This window comes from Chlorocebus sabaeus, chromosome 20 (assembly GCF_047675955.1).
Source record: "Chlorocebus sabaeus isolate Y175 chromosome 20, mChlSab1.0.hap1, whole genome shotgun sequence".
NCBI classification, from domain to species: Eukaryota; Metazoa; Chordata; class Mammalia; order Primates; family Cercopithecidae; genus Chlorocebus; species Chlorocebus sabaeus.
In genome coordinates this window covers 73742019-73766015 of record NC_132923.1, presented here as the reverse complement: position 1 = coordinate 73766015, position 23997 = coordinate 73742019, and the positions used below count along the sequence as shown (strand labels likewise).

The window sequence follows — 23997 nt, the reverse complement described above, 5'->3', positions numbered from 1 at the left end:
GTTGGCTGCATAAATGTCTTCTTTTGAGAAGTCTCTGTTCATATCGTTTGCCCACTTTTTGATGGGATTGTTTTTTTCTCGTAAATTTGAGTTCTTTGTAGGTTCTTGGTATTAGCCCTTTGTCAGATGACTAGATTGCAAACATTTTCTCCCATTCTGTAGGTTGCCTGTGCACTCTGACGGTAGTTTCTTTTGCTGTGCAGAAGCTCTTTAGTTTAATGAGATCCCATTTGTCAATTTTGGCTTTTGTTGCTATTGCTTTTGGTGTTTTAGACATGAAGTCCTTGCCCATGCCTATGTCCTGAATGGTATTGCCTAGGTTTTCTTCTAGGGTTTTTATGGTTTTAGGTCTAACATTTAAGTCTCTAATCCATCTTTAATTAATTTTTGTATAAGGTGTAAGGAAAGGATCCAATTTCAGCTTTCTACATATGGCTAGCCAGTTTTCCCAGCACCATTTATTGAATAGGGAATCCTTTCCCCCTTTCTTGTTTTTGTCAGGTTTGTCAAGATCACTGAAATTTAAAATAAAATGATTTGATAAACTTCTAAAGGTGTTTACCATGTGCAGGCCATGTACTGTGGATGAGTGATACAATGATTCTTGAGGCCTTATGTTTCTCTACAAGGAGCTCATAGTCTTTCAATCATTACATTCATTCAATACATTTACTGATGCCCACGGCATGCTAGACACCATTGTACTGGTTATATAATGGTGAACAAAACAGAAAGCTGTCTGCCCTTGTGAAGTGTAGAGTCTAGTGGCATATATAGAAACAGTAAGCACAAATAAGTAAACAATAATGTATTAATATTATTTTTATGTCAGCAAAGGAAAACAATGGGTAGCTTAACAAAAGACATGTGATGGGATTGGGGAACAACATATAAACCAATACCAGCAGTGTACTGGGAAGGGCACACATACAAAAGGCTTTCAGAGTACGAACATCCGTGTACCTACACTCCTGACTGCAGGCGCAGACTGCGTGTGGGGAGATGCTCATATACAAACCCAGGTACTCGGCTGGGTGCGGTGGCTCACGCCTGTAATCCCACCCAGCACTTTGGAAGGCTGAGGCAGGCAGATCACGAGGTCAGGAGATCGAGACCATCCTGGCTAACACAGTGAAACCCCGTCTCCACTAAAAATACAAAAAATTAGCCGGGCGTGGTAGCAGGCGCCTGTAGTCTCAGCTACTCGGGAGGCTGAGGCAGGAGAATGGCATGAACCCAGGAGGCGGAGCTTGAGGTGAGCCAAGATCTTGCCACTGCACTTCAACCTGGACAACAGAGCGAGACTCCGTCTCAAAAAAAAAAAAAAAGAAAAAAGAAACCCAGGTACTCAGGAATGACATACACCAACACACATACCTCCTAGAAGTATTTCTCAGACTACAAACCATTAGGGATCTAACTTTCTGACAGTGAAAACTTTATTTTTTAGTGTTTCTGTAACTGTATAGATACACGAATTATTTTGTAGTTCAGTTATTCTACAAATATTAAACTGTTTAACAGCATGATTCTAATTGAAGTAAGCAATTAACACATCTTGCCTCTTTTTGCAAACTCTCTCTGACCAACCACCTACACCCTCCATGAGTCTTCTATGATTCTCTTCTATATTCCATTATTCCTTATGCATGCCTTTATCATCACAGTTTTCACACTTTTATAATCCCTGATTTGTTTTGCTTTTCTAATCTTCTATATTGTGAACATCTTGAAGCCAGAGACTGTTTTAATTGTCTCAATATGCCTAGGGCTTAGCTGTCTTAGTTTGGGTTTCACGAAAAGCAGACCCAGAGAACAGCATTCGAGTGCAAGCAGTTTGTTTGGAAGATTGTCCCAGGGAACACTAGAAAGGGAGTGGGGAGGGGAACAAGGAAGGGGACAAAGCTCATAAGGAGTGTTTGATTAAGCAAGTTACCAAGTTCCCTCGGGAGAACTCTGGGAAGCCACACGGACCATGTCCCAGCATTATCCCTCGGATGGGTGAGGAAGTCAGGATATTTATCCACCTTCCCATCTGTTGTTGGTTGAGGGCTGCTCCCATGGGTAAGAACCCTCCAGCATGTATGGTTTGTTCTCCCCCAAGGCCAGGCATGCTTGTAGAACCTGAAAAATCCCTCAGGCAGAGTCACAGGTGCTTTCTTTAAGCAACCTTCAGACCGCTGAGGTGAGTGCCAAGGGATACGAATGGGGTGTCAACTAGTATCTGCTGGCACCCCAGGGCAGCTTGGCAGGCTTCGGTGGCTCAGTATAACAAAATAGCCAAGCAGAGCACACTGTTAAGGGATAAATTTTAGCGTGGGGGCTCCATGGGCAAATCTCATGTTACTGACATGGTGTCAAGCCAGCAGTGAAGTGTTAGAACTGGAAGCAGCCTGAGATCATTTGCTGGGGATGTTTGTTTCTTTTTCTTTTTCTTTTCTTTTCTTTTTTTCTTTTCTTTTCTTTTTTTTTTTTTTTTTTTTTTTGAGGTGGAATCTTGCTTTGTTGCCCAGGCTAGAGTACAGTGGCATTATCTTGTAATCTCAGCTTACTGCAACCTCTGCCTCCTGGGTTCAAGTGATTCTCTTGCCTCAGCCTTCTGAGTAGCTGGGATGACAGGTGTGGACCACCACACCTGGCTAATTTTTTTCATTTTTTAAAATTTTTAGTAGAGATGGGGTTTCGCCACGTTGGCCAGGCTGGTCTCAAACTCCTGACCTCAGAAGATCCACCCCCCTCAGCCTCTCAAAGTGCTGGGATTACAGGCGTGAGCCACCGTGCTGGCTGGGATGTGTGTTTCTGCAGTTATCATGATAGAACTACCTTGAAGAGCAGAGTGTTATTTTAACCCCTCCACTCTCCTTGGACTAGTTCACATGTAATGAAATCTCCTGTTAGCGGAGTGATTCCATCTGTGTTTTCTCACCTGCAGGTGTTGGGGGCTCAATTACCATACTTGCTAATATGTTGTTACTTTCTGAAGATGTAAATTATAACAGGTGCTGCTTATGAATTATATTTAATAGCAATGCATCCAACTTATTTATTAACTTACACACAGTCAGATGAGGCCTCTTCATTTAACCCTCCAGAGAGAGAATGACCAGCCTCCTTGGGGCTTCCAAATTTTTGGAAGTCTTTTCTGGTTACTCTTCGTGTTTAAAAGTGATAGTGCTGATATTAGCCCAGGACTTAACCTGAATTTGAGCTTCTTGTGGCAAAGTGTACATGAACAACCCCACTCAGGACCTAAACCAACAAAATATTACTCAATACATCCTATGCCTTCAAGAAATAGGACCCCAGAAAAATAATACAGTAATTCCAATGTGTCCAGCATCTTCATTCCTGTGACTTTGCTGGAGTAGTATAGTTTAGTAGATAAGAGTATAAACTGCCTGGGTTCTGTCTCCGTTTCCTCATCTGTGAAATGGGGATGATAATAGTTCCCATCTCTTAGGGTTGAATGAAGATTAAATGAGTTAACACATGTAGAGAATTTTGAACAATGCATAGCTCTTTAAATAGTTCCCAGCACTATATTACGCACTGAGTGACCCAAGAATAATTGATTCATTCAACGATTTTTTTTTCTTTTTTGAAACAGGGTTTTGCTCTATTGCTCAGACTTGAGTGCAGTGACACGATCATGGCTCACTGCAGCCTTGATCCTGGACTCAGTCCTCCTGCCTCAGCCTCCTGAGTAGCTGGGACTACAGGTATATGCCACCATGCCCCCAACTTTTTGTTTCTGTTTTTTCTAGAGATGGGATCTCACTATGTTGCCCAGGCTGGTCTCAAACTCTTTGGTTCGAGCGATCCACCCCCAATCTCGGCCTCCCAAAGTGCTAGGATTAAAGGCATGAGCCACCACACCTGGCCTCAACAAATACTTTTGAGTGCCACCTCTGTGCCAGTCACTGTACCAGGTGTGGTAATACAATGAGGAACCACATAAACCTAGCCTTAGAGAATTTCCATTTTACCTGGGGAACACAGACTACTACGATGGGCAAAGATCTCCAGCTGACAGGGAAGATTCCTGGAATTGAGGACTACACCGAGGCCCTGGAGACTGGCTGTAGCCAGGCAAAGGGTGTGCCAGGAAGGGGATTGCATGCACCAAGTTCTGGAAGTATAAGATGGCATAACAGAGACAGAGTAGTTTACTGTGGCTGTGAGATGGAGGGAAAGGGATGGTGAGAGAGAAGGTAGGTCACAAAGGGCTTCTTAGCACCATTCAAGTGCAGCTGTGTCTCCTGGGAGCAACTGGGTGGGAAGGAGGGAGTAAACGCCCCATGCTTAGACTTAACTACTCTTCTAACACTTCTCCCACAGGGCCTTACATTGTAATCTCTTACAGCACAAGGTACATGTGTACTTTTTTCCATTCACATTGTGAATTCCTTAAAGGCAGAAACCACAGCCCTTTTATTTCCTCCAACCCTGCCTAGCCACTGGCAGCTTTGTTGGTATTTGAGCCCTCACTAGCCATCTCTTAGCACCTCTGGCATAATGTGATTCCAGCATCATTCTTCATTACCTGCTGAGGACCCCAACACCCTGTTTTGCTCTTGTGAGACCTCCTCTGCACTCTGTCCTGAGGTTACAACCAAAGTTTCTGATGGTCTTCTCCTGGGACACCCGCTCCTGATCTCCCATCCTCATTCCCTGCAGCAATTTTGTTCTCACTCACCGGACTTTCCCTCTCCCCTCAATATGAAGGGCTTGTCTAGCCCAGCTGTTGTGATTTTTCTACTCTCTAGATACAGTGCAATGGACCAGCAATGGCTTTGGAGTCACCCAGATCTGAGCCTGAATCCCACCTCCTAGATGTGTGGTCTTCAGCAAGCTATTTAATCTTTCTGGGCTTCATTCCTCTCACTTATAAAATGAGGTTAATACTACTTAGCTGCAGGGTTGTTGTTGTAAGGATGAAGTAGTGGTTATATAACTACGATGCTCATTAAATGATGATACCACATCCCTGCCAATAGGTACAATTGTATAGTTTTCAAGTCCTAAACTCTCCACGTCTGTACTTTCTTGTGGCAACTGATTCAGTTCCCAGAAATCTTGTGAAATAGTCAATTAGGGTTAATGAAAGATAATTTCTTGGCACAAAGTACTTCCTTTTCAAGAACATCCTGCATGTAAGTTACTTTCATTCTAGGCTGTTAAGACATTTTTCAAACTTACCTGTAGATAGTAATGTCAGACCTAGGAGACACATCAACAGTGAAAATAAAAAGAGAGCAAGCGATTCTGAAGTTGTTTTTCTCTAGAGTAACATGTGTACAGCATCCAGAACAATTAGATCCTGATTGCCAGGCCAAATTTCCGTCATGACACTGATGAGTTATAAACCCCTGGAGCATTGCATCCAGGAAGCAGCAGCAACATCCAAGCCCTTGGATGAAATCACAACCTTATAATTAGTATAAGTCCATTCATTATCATGGGCCTGGGTGTGTGCATACGAGGGGAGAAGAGAGAGGGACAAGAAAACAAATTAAAAAGCATAAACTGAGAAAGGAAAAGAAATTAAAACCACTTAAAACTCACTAATACAATTACAGGATCTTCTCAACACTGAAGTTTGGGAAACCCAAACTGATTTCAGGGAGACACTGAATATGGATACTGTCTTAGAACTACGAGGTGCGCCACGTCTCTCTTCCTGCCCTTTGCCAACTGTCTCTCTCTCCCCTTTCTGTGTTCTCGCAACCTGGGCATTTAAGAGTGAGGACGAGAAGAAAGACACAAAGGAATGGATGGAGGAGGGAAGGAGAGGGAAAGAAGAGAGAGAGACTAACGATTCCCGGAGCACCGTTTGTGATGTGTGCCCAGCACTCCACCGGCTGCTCCGTATCCATTAGCGCGGTGTAAGGAACACAGGCATTGTCAGCAGACAGACCTGGTTCAGAGCCGGCCCCTGGCTGTCTTGGGCAAATGGCCTCAGTTTCTTTATATGTAAAATGATGTTCAAGTGATTGGGGGCATGAAATAAGATAATGTATATGAAACCCTTACTACACAAAGGACATAGTCAATTGTCTCTTAAAATTATTTCATTTTTCTCCATAAAAGTGTGAAGTGGGTCTATTATCCTCATTTTGTGAATAAAGACACTGGCGGTAAGGGACACCAAGTGGATCACGAGCTCCATGAATGTAAGGACCATGCCCACCTTGGTCACTCCTACACCCAGCACTAGGCAGTTAGGCCAGGAAGGCTTCACTAAGTGTCTGTGGCTGGGAGGGAGTTCAAGTTTCACCCATCTGGATCCAAGGCCAGGGTCCTTCCCAGTGCCATGTTGCTGGCCCCAAATAATCTCCTGTCTCTGTGGGTAGATGTAGAAGAGTAAGCACAGGTTTGAGGATGAAACAGCCAGGGTTCAAGTCCCAAGTTAAATAACTTGCTTTGTGAGCCAACTATTTATACGTTTCTGATCCTCTTCATGTCCTCCCCATCCTGAAAGAGTCCCTTAGTCTTTTTGATAAAAGACTCTCAGAGGGAGCTGAAAGAAAAGGATTATTTTAGGGCCAGAGCCCTAAAGAAGAGTCCTATCCCTGGAGGTCAGTATACTAGTGATAGAAAATAAAAACCTCGGGGAAAGGGTTAGGATGCTCTGTCTGGGGTTTGTTTTTTCAGATGGGAACGGAAAAAGCAAAATAAATATGGAGAGGGAGCTAATAATTATTGGCAACTATTGTGCGCTCATTGTGCTTAGTGTTTTATACCTAATGTCTCATTTATTCCCCATAAAAGTTCTGTAAGAAAGATTCCCATTTAAAGATAAGAAAACCAAGGGTTAGAAAGGTTAAGGACTTTGGCCATTTTAACTGATCTTGTTAAATGGCAAAACAAAGCTTGTTTCCAGGTTGGTTTTGCTCCAAAGCCCATGTTCTTTTCATAAATACAGCTACTTCTCTTTAAGGTAAAATAAAATAAAAACAGATTTGTCAGGCTCTTAGGTTTACCAAAAAGTTTCATCTTCTATTGAGTGTCCACTGGGAAGTGATTTATCTTTGTTTGGAAACAACACCCACACCTGTGCTCTGCTCGCTCTTTACCTGACCTCTTTTTAATGCTACCCACCTATCAGTGCAATGCGGAGTCCGCAGGTACCTGGTCCCTGGAATTTTATTTCATAGTCAGGCTACAAATTTGTGACTACTTTTAAAAATAAAGATTTGTGTTCAACATCAGTTTTTGTAGCAGATACATAAATAAACATATTCTTTCTATTTTAAAGTATAATATTGATTCTGTTTCTTATAACACAAGAGAAAAGTAAGTGAGAAGTCAGAGTGCTGGCTTAAAAATTGAACCCTGTAAAGTTTACAGGCAATCTACAGTGAAGCTAAATCTAACAGCCATGAAACAAAAAATAGCACAATCACTTTACAGGGGTTTTCCGGGCAACTCTGGAATTCAAGTGTTCAAGTTCAGCCTGTGTAATAAAAGGGAGTTTATGATGGTTTTGCAATTGAGGCAGAAGATGGAGAAAAGAACACTTGTAATAGGGAGCATCCTAAAACCAAAAGCCTCATGAAGAAAGTTTAGTAGGTATGAAAAGTTTGCTTTAAAGAGAAAGAATATGAAACCATAAGGCGAACAAAATGTCTCATTAACCCAGGCAGCCCTAGAAACATTTTGCATGCATGCATTCATCACTACAGCAAACTTTTATTGGGTACCTACTAGAAGGACGAGTAGTATGTCCAGCACAGAGGATGCAAAGCAAACAGGCATACTCCCTGCCCTCAAGAATCTTTTCATCTGAGGGGTGTGGCCCATATGTGAATAGTGATTATGGCACAAATACTATATTTGAGATTATATAAGAGCAATCATAGCTAATATTTGTTAGGTGCTTATGACAATGCCCTGCTCGGTTTTAAGCCGTTTCTATGTTATTAACTCAGTATTCCTCACAAGGGCTCTATGAAGTAGGTACTGTTATTAACACCATTTTACAGACAAAGATAGGTAAGGTAAAGGACTTGCTCAAGGTGAGACGATAACCAATGCCGAAAGGGCCATAAGAGTATGTTGGAGGGATCGACGGGCTCTCCCTGAGGGCAGAAAAGATTCATGCAACCTGGATCTTAAGGAAGGAGGAGGAATTTTCTGGATCTGAGGTGAAACAAAGAAGCACATTCTAGACACGGGGAACAGCATGTGCCAAAGCAGGAAGGAGCTCATGAGTGTGGTGTATCTGGGGAACTGAGAACCTCCGTGCATAACGAATGCAGGACCTGTGATGCATGGAAGTCAGAGCTGGGGCAGACTGAGAGGGGATTTATGAGTCATGGTAAGGAGTTTGGGCAATAAGGGTCCAAACGAGGGTTTTAAATAAGGGACTTAAGATAGTTTTGCAGTTAACTTTGTCAGAGTGTTCTACAGGTGAGAAGATTCAAGGTAGGGACATTAGATAGAAGGCTAAGCTAATATCCAGATGAGTGGTGGCGGCCTGAACGAGGCCAGTGATTGGGAACATTCTTGAAAGGGAATTTGAAAGATTTATGAAGAATGCACTTACATTTCTGTAATTATTTTTCTGCTTATATTTCTTCATACTATGTGGGAAACATCAAGATACCAATCCTTGGATTGGTGGGTACTAAGGAAATTCGTCAAATGACTATTGAATGAATCTTGACTCAAGCCTTCATTCTTACCTGATAGCAGAAGTCCATATTTTTAAAGGGCCTTCTATAGTACCTGGTACATAGTAGATGCTCAAAATTATACACGCACACAATATTTTAAAAGCTTAATAATTTGGGAGCCACTCTGAAACCTCAAAGCTAAAAGTCATTTATTTAATTGAGCACAATGTTTACTAATCTGTAAGGTGCCATCTTGATTTAGTTGTAAGGAGTTGGTTGTGTTCAGTCTTAAGGCAAATGAGAGTTAACTCTTTCCTTGGTGTAAAACATTACACCTCACCCTCTCATTATGCTTAATAAATTACCTCTGCCATCTCCTTTTATTGATAGGAAAACTGGGCACCAGAGGACCCAAGCCACCTGCCCTAAACCACACAGCAAGACGATGTAGAAAAAGTAAAATATTTACAAATCCACCTTGCGGCCCCCTCTAATGTTGCTTTTCCTCCACTTTAAGAGAAAGTTAGAAAATTGTGGATAGAAAGGGAAAGCAAATTCTGCATAAAAGAAAACATTTTTTAAAAATACAAACGTAGCCTAATTTAATTTCCAATACGTGTCTCCACCTTCGGCTTTGAAAAAAATGTTAAAATGCAATTCTCCAAAACGAAGTTATTCGATAGAGGAATATTAACCTCCTCGCCCCTTGTACTTCGACTCGTTTTATCTCCTTTTCATTTTTGTTTGTGGGTCTATTCATTTTGGTGAGGCCAGGCACGTTGCTAGGTAACGGGCCCATCACGGGCCAGCATGTTAGTTTGCCTGGGTGGCAGACTTCCCTAGCGCTAGCTGCCGGCAATGCAGTCTCTCACAAAAAGCATTTATCACCGGGCAGGCACAGTAATGGCCACTCAGTGGAGGGGAAATTGAGCTGACCCGAAGGCCAAAGCTGTTAGGGAGACTGGTGGGAAGGGTAAGAGGGTCACAACACCCTTTTCCCACCCACTTAGTGGGCAGTAAGCGGTAGAACAGCCCAGCCACTGTTTTCACTAACATATCCTGAGGCTTTGCACCTGAAATAAATGTTTGCTTGACATTAACGATAAAAAAAGAAGAGGCAAAAAAATAAAATCGGTTTGTTCCAAGAACAATGAGCTGAACAATGAACAGTGTGATTTAAAGTTAGCCAGAGTTTCCTCAAAATTTGATTTTGGTAGTTATGCTGAAAGGGAGATTTGCAGAGAAGGGGGGTCCTAAATGATGAGTACGTTCTGATAGTGGTCATCCAAACGTTTATTTACCTAGCTCTTGTGGGAGAAGTGTAAACATGTGTGCTTTTTAATTTTTTCCCCATGAATGGCACCAGTTTTACAAGTATTAGTGTTGGTCATCACCAAATTGATACTATTTTGGAAATATCCATTTCAAATTTCTGTGTAATTAAATAATGACACTTACCTTCCATATTTATTTATGTTTAGCATGAGACAAAGTTTAACATGCAAGCTGGACATTTAAAAAATGTACTTAAATATACTTTTGCAATATTGAGTAACAACACGTATTTGAATGTGATGCTTTCCTATACAATGTTGTGGATTTTTCTGGAAATATTATTCAGATTTTATTGCCTTTTTTCAGAATTATTTTACATGAATGAATACAAAACAAAGAAAAGTGTCATTACAAAAACAAGAAAAGCATAAGTAATTCCTGGAAGGATAAAGATCATTGTAAATAGCACGAAGGTTATACATAAAAATATTTTAACTGTGTAGAAATCTTGGCAAGATTCAATTGTGGAAGGAAAGAGAAATTCCTGCCTTAGGCCATTTATTTTTTGCAATTAACTGTAAGTCATGCCATTTTGTGTCAAAACTTAAAAAAATATATGAGCGGTTTAAATACCCTTGTATTAAAAAGTAAGCACTAAACATTATTTAGCATTTCATTTAAAATTATCTATATTATCAAACATTATGCAGTTCCAATATTCTACTTTACTTGAGTGCAAACTATTATTTTCCAAATGAAGAACACAAAACCATCAGAAATCCTCATTTCAAATATTATATCAATATTTTGACCAAATATTTTCCTCTCTCTCAGCCCCAGTTTTCCCCCAGAGGGGAAGGTAAATCCACCCCACCTACCTCCCTGAGTAATCATGACAATCAGATGAGATGTTAGCTGTGAAACACCATACAGATATAAGATGACTATTTTATTATTGTGAAAAATAAAACTGTTTGGAGAAACTGAAAGGATGAGAGGTAGGTTTTCAACAGCACTCAATATTCCCTCATTTTTTATAGAATTAGGCTTCTTGCCTCTGTACAATGCCAAAGTTATAAGCCCAGTAGAGTCAGTGTGATTTTTTTTTTTTTGACCAATTAGCCTCACTTTGTACATAGACAAGAGGCATTGCTGCAGCTTTTCTTCAGAAATGGAACAGAGTTAAGAGCACTAGAAGAGCCCTTTTCTTCACTCTGGCTCCACTGCTTTCAAACAACAATATTTAACCAACAAAAGAAGAGACCAAGTCAATCTCAGTGTTAGTGATTCCCCTGAAAGTCATCAAATAAAAATGTGAACTTTAAAATTGATCAGGATTAATTTCACTGACACTGTATCATAACATATACCTCTTTAGAGACTCATTTGTTGGGCTACAGATGCAAAGAAAGTAAGGAAAGAAATAAATCAGAACACAATAAGGCAATTAGACTTTTGCCATTGATAGAATACTAAAAATGTCTGATTTATCAAAGCATTAACAAACAGAAGTAAACACAAGACTTATATTTTCTTACAAAATACCTAGAGAGAGGAAGATTAAAATAATAACCAAGACCATGTGTATCAATAAATTTAATTTATAAATATTGCCCCACTGCCAGATGATGCTATTTCATTTGCTAACTTGAAGAGTGCAACAGCGAGGGATGATTTATCAGTGCAAGTGCCACCCTGATGGGTAACTGCTGTTCTCAACTCTGTGGACACCTTCTCATGCAGATGAGAGAGTTTTAGTGAATCGGAAGTACAGTTTAATAAGAAAAGTTATCTAAGCTTTCCCTGTAGTAACTACCTTCAATCTGAAATTAAACAAATATTTTTATAGTATTTTTCTTCACAGTGAACTCAATCCCAGGTAATTACGATAAGAAAAATAGTTACCAGTGCAGGTCATCGCCCTAAGTGCTTATACACGTTATCTCATTTAATCCTGACAATAGCTCTATTAAGTGGATATAATCATCTCCATTTACAGATGAGCAAAGTGACCCTGAGAAAGGTATGTCAACTCGGTTTTGTTTGTTTGTTTAGAGACAGAGTTTCACTCTGTTCCCAAGGCCGGAGTGCAGTGGTGCAATCATAGCCCACTGCAGCCTCAAATTCCTAAGCTCAAGTGATCCTTCTGCTTCAGCCTCTCAAGTAGCTAGGAATACAAGTCATGCCACAATGCCTGGCTAATATAAATTTTTTTTTTTTTTTTTTTTTTTTTTTTTTTTTGTGGAGACAGGGTCTTGCTGTGTTACCCAGACTGGTCTCAAACTCCTGCCCTCAAGTGATTCTCCTACCTCAGCCTCCCAAAGCATGGAGATTACAGGTGTGAGCTACCATACTTGGCCTCTGCTTGGTTTTAGTAAATGTCAGAGTCCGCATTTGAACCTGCTCAGCTCCAAAATATGTGCTCCTAATCACTATCATATAATTACTTCAAAACATGTGCTTGAAAGTCTTGGGAATCAAAATTCTTTTAAGACAAACTGTGATGTTAATTACAGAAGCTGTATAATTTAACATGCGCTAATATATGGAAAGTTAAATTTTGATCAAATAATTTTAGCAGCGAAAGAATCTCAACAGCCATCAAAATCAAATCTTCATCTCTGAGATAAAGAAGCTGAGACTACACAGGATGTGATGTACCTAGAGGCACATCTAAGGTTATTAAATAGGCACATGATTGAGTGATTGTTCCACCAAATAAGTCACTGTAAACTTGCCTCAAATAGCTAATATATTTAAAATATCATTCACTGCACAACATTTCTGCCTACACAAAAATGTCAAGGAAACACATCTGCTGCAAGATGAGATAGAGCTGTATCTTCATACCTCAGAGATATTGCAGGTTTGGTTCCAGAATATCACAATAAGGCAACTATGGAAATAAAGCAAGTCACAGGATTTTTTTGGTTTCCCAATGCATGCAAAAGTCATGTTTATACTATCCTTTGTTGTTCTCTCAAAAATGGTATAGCATCTTCATCAGAAGTAGATTCCATTTCAGAAACCACTTTCTCTGCTCATGCATAAGAAGCAATGCCTAGTCTGTTCAGGTTTTATCATGAGATTGCAGCAATTCAGTCATATCTTCAGCCTTTGCTTCTAATTCTAGTTCTCTTGCTATTTCTACCACATCTGCAGTTCCTTCCTCCACTGAAGTCTTGAACCCCTCACGGTCATCCAGGAGGGCTAGAATCAACTTCTTCGAAACTCTTATTAATGTTGATATTTTGACCTCCTTTTGTGAATCACAGATGTTCTCATGGCATCTAGAATGGTGAATTCTTTCTTGAAGGTTTTCAGTTTACTTTGCCCAGATCCATCACATGATTCACTATCCATGGTAGCTATAACCTTATGAAATATATTTCTGAAATCATAAGACTTGAAGGTGGAAATCACTATTTGATCCATGGGCTGCAGAAGGGATGTGTTAGCAGGCATGAAACACATTTATCTCCTAATACATCTCCATCAGAGCTTGCTCTTGGGTGACTAGGTACATTGTCAATGAGCAGTAATCTTTTGAAAGCAATCTTTGTTTATGAGCAGTAGGTCTCAAGAGTGGGCTTAAAATATTCAATAAATTATGCTGTAAACAGACATGTTATCATCAAGTCTTTGTTGTTCCCTTTCTAAAAGCAAAAGCAGAGTAGATTTAGTGTAATTCTTAAGGGTCCTAGGATTTTTGGGATGGTAAATGTGCATTGGTTTCAACTTAAGGTCACAGGCTACATTAGTCCCTACCAAGAGAGTCAGTCTGTCCTTTGAAGCTTTGAATCCGGGCATTGACTTCTCTTCAGCTATGACGGTGCTAGATGGCATCTTCTTCTAATAGAAGGCTGTTTCATCTACACTGAAAATCTGGTGTTTAATGTAGATCACCAATGATCTTAGTGAGATCTTCTGGACAATGTGCTGCAGCTTCTACATCAGCACTTGCTGCTTCACCTTACACTTTGTGTTACAAAGATGGCTTCTTTCCTTAAACCTCATGAATCAACCTCTGCTAGCTTCCAAATTTTCTTCTACAGCTTCCTCACCTCTCTCAGCCTTCGTAGAATGGAAGAGAATTAGGATCTTGCTCTGGATTAGGCTTTGGCTTAAGAGAAGGTTGTGCTGGTTTGATCTTCTATCCAAACCACTCAAGCTTTCTGCATATCAACAATAAAGCTGTTTTGCTTTCTTATCACTCTTGTGTTCACTAGAGCGGCACTTTTAATTTCCTTCAAGAACTCTTCCTTTAAATTCAGAACTTGGCTAACCATTTAGCTCAAGAGGCCTAGTTTTTGGCCCATCTCAGCTTTCGACATGCCTTCCTCACTAAGCTTACTCAAATCTACCTTTTGATTTAACGTGACAGATGCGGGACTCTTCCTTTCACTTGAAGGCTCAGAGGCCATTGTAGAGTTATTAATTAGTCGAATTTCAATATTGTTGTGTCTTAGGGAATAGGGAGGCCTCAGGAGAGAGAGAGATGGGGGGAAATGGCCAAGTCGATGGAGCAGTCAGAACACACACATTTATGGATTAAATTATCTGTCTTATATGGACACGGTTTGTGTGCCCCAAAACAATGACAATAATAACATCAAAGATCACTGCTCACAGACCACCACAACAAATATAATAATGGCAAATAAGTTTGATGTGTTGTGAGAATTAGCAAATGTGACATGAAGTGAGCACATGCTGTTGAAAAAATGGAGCCAGTAGATCTGCTTGATGGAAGGTTAACACAAACATTCAATCTGTACAACCACAATGTCTGCAAAGCACAATAAACTGAAATGCAATAAAACAAGGAGGTATGCCCGTATTAGAAATCAGGGGAAATCCATCAGTTTCATTCTGCACTGGCCTCTCATATGCCAGCCCCTATACTGGGCACTGTGACACAGAGATGAAGAGTTCTTAGTCTAGGCTTTGCATGGTAATAAAAATAACACAAGTTCTTATGAATTTTAAGTAATACACTCAAAATTTAATTTTGAAAACCTACAGGCAGCCTGAGGTTAATCTAAGTAATTTCTGTGTACACTAAAACAGATACTAATCTGAGCGTGGCAACGCTTAGCCCCATAAGCAAAAGGAGACTGTGTCTGAGCCATTTTCCTCTTGGAGGTAGGGATGGAAGCAAAAAGACTATATTGTCCATTCCAGGAAACAATCTACCAAAGAAAATATTGATTCTGTCAATCAATTTTTGGTTCTGTCCCCAGATAGCCAGTTAAGCAGTATTCCCTATAGACCTTTTCTAATCACATGAGGTAGGCATCAGAAAATCATGAAGTCAACCATATTTGTATATAAAAATAAATTTTAAAAATAGAAGGTGAAGTAATTCAACAAATCTATAAGAGATGGAAAGAGAACTTCTTATCCTATCAATATTAATATGCATAAATTCAGCCAGTGCAATTTCCTGGTGAGCAAATCCAGATAATTTCGGGGTTTTGCCAAAGGTCACACAGCTTCAGAGGGGCAGAGCCAGGTCTAGGACCAAGAGCTTTTGACTGTTGGCCTATGCTTTTCCCACTACATCAGATTACTTGGGCAAATGTCAATGCATAGTACACACATGAGAAAGATAGGAAAGAGTAGAAAATTTGCATACTTACTTGATTATTTGTATCTCCAACATAGAATAAAATATACAGTACAGGTTCAGACCAATTTTGATAACAAGGCTACCAGTTCTAGTTTCAAAGCTACTTTGGACCTGTTAACAAAAATATTTTTATAATATCCATATAATGTGACACACGGTCATAACAGCCATTTGCACAAACATGTAAGCATTTAAATGTAAGACATAAACTGTTCAGTGTACTGTCTCTAGTATCTAATATGTTACTTCACACAGTGTAGAATGCTCCAAATTTGTCATTAGCTTTATAGATTGCTCATTGTAAATGCCCTCAAACTTTCAAATTACCCTGCTGTACCTGATCTGTCATGGAAAGTCAAGAGAAGAAAACACAAAGACTGGAAATATTACGATATTTTGAAAGTGACAGTTTCTTTGGGGTTTGACTTTCTATACTATAAATTCCTCAGGATGGAGATTTGCTTCTTAATTTGGTACATTCATCAGCTGGCACCTATTACATGACTATGTGTAATAGTAAGAAGAAATCCTAAGCACATGGGACAGATACTGACATATAGTAAGAAATTCAATAAAACATTTGTTAAATGAATGAATGAATGAATAATTCTTATTTTCTTTGATCACTTCCCAAATGATATCAGACAAACTACATTTATAAAAAAATGACAAAATCACTTTAAACAGGTAAACTTTGAGCTTTTTTGAGGAGAGTAAATTCTCCATTTCTATTTTGCACATTCCCAAGTCTACTTTGAAATATTATAGTTCTATGTCACAATAGCATAACTATTACTATTATATAAAAATGTTCTGTCACACTTTTTAAAATAGGATTCAATTTTCTTTACGCTACTTAATGAAAAAAAAATTTCCCTTAAAAGAGCACAAACTGGAATTTAAAACATTGTTGGAAATACTTCTGGGTTTTAGAAGAGCCTAATCTTTCCATAGACTGAAATAGAATTACCCTACATCTCCTTAAAATGTCAACTATTAGGACTCCAATTACAGTCATGCACTAGGTAACAGTCAATGATGGAGTGTACATGGACAGGGGAGCCACCCTATACATGTATACCATTTTTCATCTTTTATATCATATTTTACTGTATCTTTTCTATGTTGAAATCTATTTAGATACACAAATATTTACCACTGTGTTACAGTTCCCTACAGTATTCAGTACAGTAACTGCTGTCCAGGTTTGTAGCCTAGGAGCAATAGGCTGTGCCATACAGCCTAGGTGTGTAGTGAGCTACTCCATCTATGTTGTGTAAGTATACTCTATGGCATTTACAAAATGATAAAATTGCCTAACAAGGCATTTCTCTGAAGATATCCCTGTTGTTAAGTGATGTTTGACTGTACTTTTAAAATGTTCACTATGGGCATGAAGTAGAGATTTAAGGAATTAATTATTTAAAAAACTATTTTTTAATTTTTAACTTTTTTATAGAGATGGGGTCTTGTTATGTTGCCCAGGCTGGTTTTGAACTCCTGGTTTCAAGCAATCCTTCTGCCCTGGCCTCCCAAAGTACTAGGCTTACAGAAGTGAGCCCACTGTGGCCAGCCTAATTCTTACAATTCTGGCAGAGAAATAGTCATTAAAGTTTACTGTGCTTAGATATGGCATTCTTGGGCAATAGTTCAGTTCAACAAACATTTCTTAGGTAGCCATGATGTCCCATGGCAAATTTAAAAATAAATAGTACCTGCCCTCAGAAATAAACTGTATACTATTCCAGTGAAAATAAAATAAGTATGACGACATATAAGAATTAATAAGGCAATGCCATACCAAGGGATGGGATTGCACAGTGGGAATGGTCCACCCCAGGTACAAGCATCATCTGTAGAAAATGTAAAATCTTGACCACATCTTGGTTTACTTCTTATTATCACCATGCAACAACAATTCTAAATGACAACTATACTGGGTTGAACAGTGTCCCCCTCAAAATGTGCATCCTTCCCCGAACTTTGGAATGTGGCCTTTTTTGGAAATAGGTGTTGCAAATGTAATTAGTTAAGATGGGGTCATACTGGCATAGGGAGGGTCCTTAATCCAATGACTGGTGTCTCCATTTTTTAATGGTATCCTATCTCTCCAAACGAAGAAGAGGAAAATAGATAGAGATAGACATAGACAAGGAGAGAATGGCATGTGATGTGAGGGACAGAGATTGGAATAAGGTATCTAAAAGTCAAGAAATGTCAAAGATTGCCAGCAACCATCTGAAGCTAAGAGAGGGGCATGGAACAGATTCTCCCTCAGTGTGTTCCAAAGGAGTCAACCCTGTCAACACCTTGATTTCAGCTTCTAGCCTCCAGAAGTATGAGACAATGGAATTTCTGTTGTTTTAAGCCATCCAGTTTGTTGTACTTTGTTATGGCAGCCCTAGGATATGAAGACAATGACCGTTCCCAACACCCCTCCTTCTTGCTACATCACTGATAGTAAAAATATAATGTGGTCATTATTAAAGTATATATTGTAGCTTATAGTTAGTAGACTAATAGTCTGAAAGTGGAGAGAGACATGTAAATATGGATTTCAACACAGCGTGGTCAGTGCCATGATGGAGGTGTGCACAGGCATCTGTGGCTCTCAGAGAAGGTCAGGGTTCAAGTACAGCCATCCAGAGCAGTGCAGAAGGTGCATTCAGGAAAACACAGATGAGTCCAGTTTGGCCAGAACAGATCACTGTGTGAAGGAGAAGAAAAGAGTGGAAAGAAAGCTGAAGCTCTGCTCATTGAAGGACTTTCAAAAATGGATATTGATAGGGTGCTTTAGACTCTCACTCATCAAAGTATAGTCTGTGGACCAGTAGAACTGGCGTTACTGGAAGCTTGTTAGAAATGCAGACGCCACTCTGGGAAACACTGTGTAGTGCCCTACTCCTTCAAGTGTGGTCCTGCAACCAGGAGCAGCAGCAGCAGCAGCTGGAGGCTTGTGAGAAAGCCAGCCCCACTCCAGACCTGCCAAATCAGAATCTGCATTGCAGCAGGATGCCCAGATGATTTGCTTATACACCAAACGTGAAAAGCACCGTTCCAGGGCATGTTAGGCCTCTGCTGAGTCATAATGAGGGGAAGTAAGTGGGTGAGAAGATGACTGAGGTTGGAGGTTGGGGAATGCGGTGATACACTACAGCATGAGGGAACAGTGTGAGCAAAGACATCGAGGTATAAAACAGCAGCTCAGTTTTATTGCACCAGGTGCTGTGCTACATGCTTTCTATGCACTCATCTTTTGATCTCCATAGTCACCCTGTGTTTTTATCCCAACAGATGGAGCGGTAGAAAGGTGGATAACTGCCAGGTGCAGTGGCTCATGCCTGTAATCCCAACACTTTGGGAAGCCGAGGCAGCGGGATCACTTGAGCCGAGGAGTTCAAGACCAGCCTGGGAAACATGCGGAAACCCCATCTGTCCAAAAATACAAAAGTTAGCCGGGTGTGGTGATGTGAACCTGTAGTTCCACCTACTTAGGAGGCTGAGGTGGGAGGATCATTGAGCCTGGGCGTTGGAGGCTGCAGTGAGCCATGCACAGCCTGGGTGACAGAGTGAGACACTGAGAAAGAAACAAGGAAAGAAGAAAGAGAAGGAAGGAAGGAAGGAAGGAAGGAAGGAAGGAAGGAAGGAAGGAAGGAAGGAAGGAAGGAAGGAAGGAAGGAAGGAAAGAAAGAAAGAAAGAAAGAAGGAAAGAAAGAAAGAAAGAAAGAAAGAGAAAGAAAGGAAGGAAAGAAAGAAAGAAAGAAAGAAGGAAAGAAAGAAAGAAAGAAAGAAAGAGAAAGAAAGAAAGAAAGAAAGAAAGAAAGAAAGAAAAGAAAGAAAAGAAAGAAAGAAAGAAAAGAAAGAAAGAAAGAAAGAAAGAAAGAAAGAAAGAAAGAAAGAAAGAAAGAAAGAAAGAAAGAAAGAAAGAAAGAGACGGACGGAGGGAGGGAGGGAGGGAGGGGGGGAGGGAGGGAGGAAGGTAAGGAAGGAAAGGAGAAAAACCAGCCAGTGTCACTGGGCACGAGGTGGGGATGTAAACCTAGGATTCCTCAGCATCCTTCAAATACCCCAAGTCTTCATGCCTTGCGTAGCAGATTCCCTCTACAAGGAAGTGCCTTCTTTATCTGGTAAAGTCTTATTCATTCTTCCAGATCCAGCTCTAAAAGTCACCTCCTGTGTGACCTCCCTCCCAGTTTGTCCCATCATTAGTTGCATACTCTGTGATGCTCCTGAACATCTCTTTCATACCACAATGATAGAATTTGTCATGGTCTGACTTATTTGGTGTTCGCCTCTGCCCTGTTCAACCCCAAATAGAACGTGATGTTTTTGGAAGGAGAGGAGGATGTCTCATTAATCTCAGTCTCCCCAGTGCCTAGTTTGGTGCTTCATGCCTAGTAAACATGAATATGGGTTTATTAAAGGTGGACCTGGGTGCCAACTCTGGCTGCATTCCTTACCAGCTATATGACCTTGAGCACATTCCTTAACCTTTCGAGCTTCAGTGTTCGCATCTATGAAATGGTGATCATGAAACCTACTCATAAGGTTGAGATGAGATATGCAAAAACGCCATGCACACTGCAGGGGACAAAGGAAGTGTGCGATAAATATCTTTTAAGGGATAGAATAAATGAGTAAGGTGACCTGGTGTAAAAGCAGATGGTAACGATAAACTATTACCTATAGAGTCAGTACCAGGCACTATTTAGGGTAGATTATGTACATTACCTCCCCCATTCTTCAAATGCCACCTATTGGTATCATTATCATCATTTTATTTTAATAGGTAATTAAACAGAGGCCTATATAGGTTAAGAAGTTTCTTTAAGGTCAAAGAGAGCCAGACTGGGACTCTGATCCAAGTGGGTCCAAAGTCTAAGCTTCCAGAAAAAAAAACCCAAAAGGCATGACAAAAGTACCTTCCCACTGACACAGTGGCCCATCCAAAATCACACCACTGTGCCTTTAACCTCCAGAGATAGAACTGGTTTATCAAATGTGCACCAAAATCTCAAAAAATCTGAGCACTTTTAAAATTAGATTTCTCAATACCAGAAAAATACAGCTGTTGCCAGTCACATGAGGCCTGGCTGTTCATGAAACACAAGCTGTGTTAATGGGAGGTATGTTAAAGCTGTTTGTTGCTGTACAGCACTGTGTGTTTAACTAAAACAGGAGCAAGCTTCCCACGTTCAATGAAATGTTTACAGACAGGCAAGTTAATAGGCATAAAAGCTATATCCAAAGCATGAGTGATATTCTTTTGATGTTAGCTCCATGGAATCCTTCCTGTTACAGTAGTAAGAATTCTTTAAGGAGATTATATTATAAAATTAGGAAGTGCTTTTCCTTACTGTATGCCATTCCTGCTTCTCAGTTATAAGGGAAATGAATTTAGAAGTTTAAAAAAATCAAATTATTTATCTTAGTGTTCCCTGAAGTTTGCAAACTGCTGAGCAATGTGATGCTTTGCCCTGCATTCTCCTCATTGAGTCTATCTGGGTAAATTAATTACAAGACAATCCTTAGGAATTAAGTGTATTTTAAGTTCAGAGGCATCTGCTTAGAGACTTCTAATACCGCTAAATAGTCCCTTTGGAAATGCACTCGTTAGTATGAGTGGTATAATTTTCATTTCCGCTGGCACCATGGCATATGACTTCTTCAGTTTCAGCTACCCTCTGATTGACCTGTCAAGGGCATAAACCACTCTGAAGATGTTCCAGCACCATTTGTGCTTCTCCAGTAGGTATAAGAAACTGGATTGATTTGCTCTACATCAAGGAATAATTTAAAAGATAATTTTTCCTGGTTTTAATGTGATACATTCTCTGTGTAAACACACACACACACACACACACACACACACACACAAGCCTGAACTTATAATAAGCTTATTGGGCAATAGAACAAAACAAATAAACATTTTCTTAGATAGCAGATATTCTATATGTCCTAAGGACATGAATTAAGAAAAAATCCATGGTGTGATTAATCCATTATATAAAATGAAAATGCATTTTTAAGTCGAATGCCAATAAGATGTTAGCAGGGGATGGAAGGAGGGGTACTTGGAACACAGAGAACTGAAATTTACATTTGGGATTTTCTTTCCTCCCCTCTGAAATGAGAATGTGGTGAGTTTTATCACTTGATTCTTCTGAATCTGCTGTGTTGCTGGTTTGGAAGAATTCTAAATCAGGGTGATTTTAGGACAGCTGCTGTTTCCTAGGCTCAAAACAAATAGAAGCAGAGTGTGGCCAGCTCTCCATAATTCCCTCAGTTATCATCAGCATGGCTCTGTACGGGCATCCCTAGAAAGACACAGGAGAGCCAATCACCATTCAGCCACCCTGTCGACAGATCTAATTTGGAAAGACCAGGTGTAGATAAAAGAAAACAGTTCTTTGAATAAAACGGAGGCAAAAAAATGCATAAAATAATCAGAATTTTTAGATGCACACAGAACTAGCATTCAGTTACCTTCAGAAGCACGGCTGACCTTGTGGAATGTCATCAGGTCAATCACTTTCTGATAGTGATAGTAAAGGGACATTTATACAGTGCTTTTGTGTTTATAAAACATGTCTAGACTGGATTAAGAAAATGTGGCACATATATACCATGGAATACTATGCAACCGTAAAAAAGGATGAGTTCATGTCCTTTGTAGGTACATGGATGCAGCTGGAAACCATCATTCTCAGCAAACTATCGCAAGAACAGAAAACCAAACACCACATGTTCTCACTCATAGGTGGGAAGTGAACAATGAGATCACTTGGACACAGGAAGGGGAACATCACACAACTGGGCCTGTTGTGGGGTGTGGGGAGGGGGGAGGGATAGCATTAGGAGATATACCTAATGTAAGTGATGAGTTGATGGGTGCAGCACACCAACATGGCACATGTATACATATGTAATAAACCTGCACATTGTGCACATGTACCCTAGAACATAAAGTATTAAAAAAAAAAGTCTATATATGATGTATATCATTTGGCCCCAACAACAATCCAGTGATGAAGGCTATTATTAGAACTATTAAGAATGCAGGCTTTGGTGTTCGCAGCCGCCGCCGCGCCGCCGTCGCTCTCTAACGCCAGCGCCGCCTCTCGCTCGCCGAGCTCCAGCAGAAGGAGAAGGGGGGTAAGTAAGGAGGTCTCTGTACCATGGCTCGTACAAAGCAGACTGCCCGCAAATCGACCGGTGGTAAAGCACCCAGGAAGCAACTGGCTACAAAAGCCGCTCGCAAGAGTGCGCCCTCTACTGGAGGGGTGAAGAAACCTCATCGTTACAGGCCTGGTACTGTGGCACTCCGTGAAATTAGACGTTATCAGAAGTCCACTGAACTTCTGATTCGCAAACTTCCCTTCCAGCGTCTGGTGCGAGAAATTGCTCAGGATTTTAAAACAGATCTGCGCTTCCAGAGCGCAGCTATTGGTGCTTTGCAGGAGGCAAGTGAGGCCTATCTGGTTGGCCTTTTCGAAGACACCAACCTGTGTGCTATCCATGCCAAACGTGTAACAATTATGCCAAAAGACATCCAGCTAGCACGCCGCATACGTGGAGAACGTGCTTAAGAATCCGCTATGATGGGAAACATTTCATTCTCAAAAAAAAAAAAAAAAAAAAAAAAAAAAAAAAAAAAAATTCTCTTCTTCCTGTTATTGGTAGTTCTGAACGTTAGATATTTTTTTTCCATGGGGTCAAAAGGTACCTAAGTATATGATTGCGAGTGGAAAAATAGAGGACAGAAATCAGGTATTGGCAGTTTTTCCATTTTCATTTGTGTGTGAATTTTTAATATAAATGCAGAGGCGTAAAGCATTAATGCAAGTTAAAATGTTTCAGTGAACAAGTTTCAGCGGTTCAACTTTATAATAATTATAAATAAACCTGTTAAATTTTTCTGGACAATGCCAGCATTTGGATTTTTTTAAAACAAGTAAATTTCTTATTGACGGCAACTAAATGGTGTTTGTAGCATTTTTATCATACAGTAGATTCCATCCATTCACTATACTTTTCTAACTGAGTTGTCCTACATGCAAGTACATGTTTTTAATGTTGTCTGTCTTCTGTGCTGTTCCTGTAAGTTTGCTATTAAAATACATTAAACTAAAAAAAAAAAAAAAAAAAATGCAGGCTTTGGAGTCCTGAAAATTAGGTTAAAATCCTAGCCCTCAACATACTAACTGGATCACCTTGGGAACTTACTTACCTTCTCTGATGCTATATTAGGAATAAATGAGATCACATAGGGAAAACATTTTCCCAGTGCTTGGCACTTGGTATACTCACAAAAACTGGTAGTAGTAGTTGTTATTATCTACTATATTATGTTGCCTGCATCAGTGATTTCAACAGCTCACTCTTTTCCAATCCAAAAATATATTTCTCAAAATGTGGCTTGGAAACCAGTTTCTAAACCTTCTTAAGAAAATGTATGTATACACTGAATGA

The 23997-nt window shown here is 40.0% G+C and overlaps 1 protein-coding gene across 1 annotated transcript; it reads left to right on the top strand.

Moving 5' to 3' along the window:
* Positions 1 to 22586: 22586 nt before the first annotated feature.
* Positions 22587 to 23674, top strand: LOC119625179 (histone H3.3A). The gene has a single exon (XM_038000811.2). It carries the CDS (start codon positions 22704 to 22706, stop codon positions 23112 to 23114), a length of 411 nt encoding a protein of 136 aa, XP_037856739.1. The 5' UTR covers positions 22587 to 22703; the 3' UTR covers positions 23115 to 23674.
* The last annotated feature ends 323 nt before the right edge of the window (positions 23675 to 23997 follow it).

Coding starts and splice junctions, on each gene's coding strand:
- LOC119625179 (XM_038000811.2), top strand. CDS start 22,704: ATGGCTCGTACAAAGCAGACTGCCCGCAAATCGACCGGTGGTAAAGCA.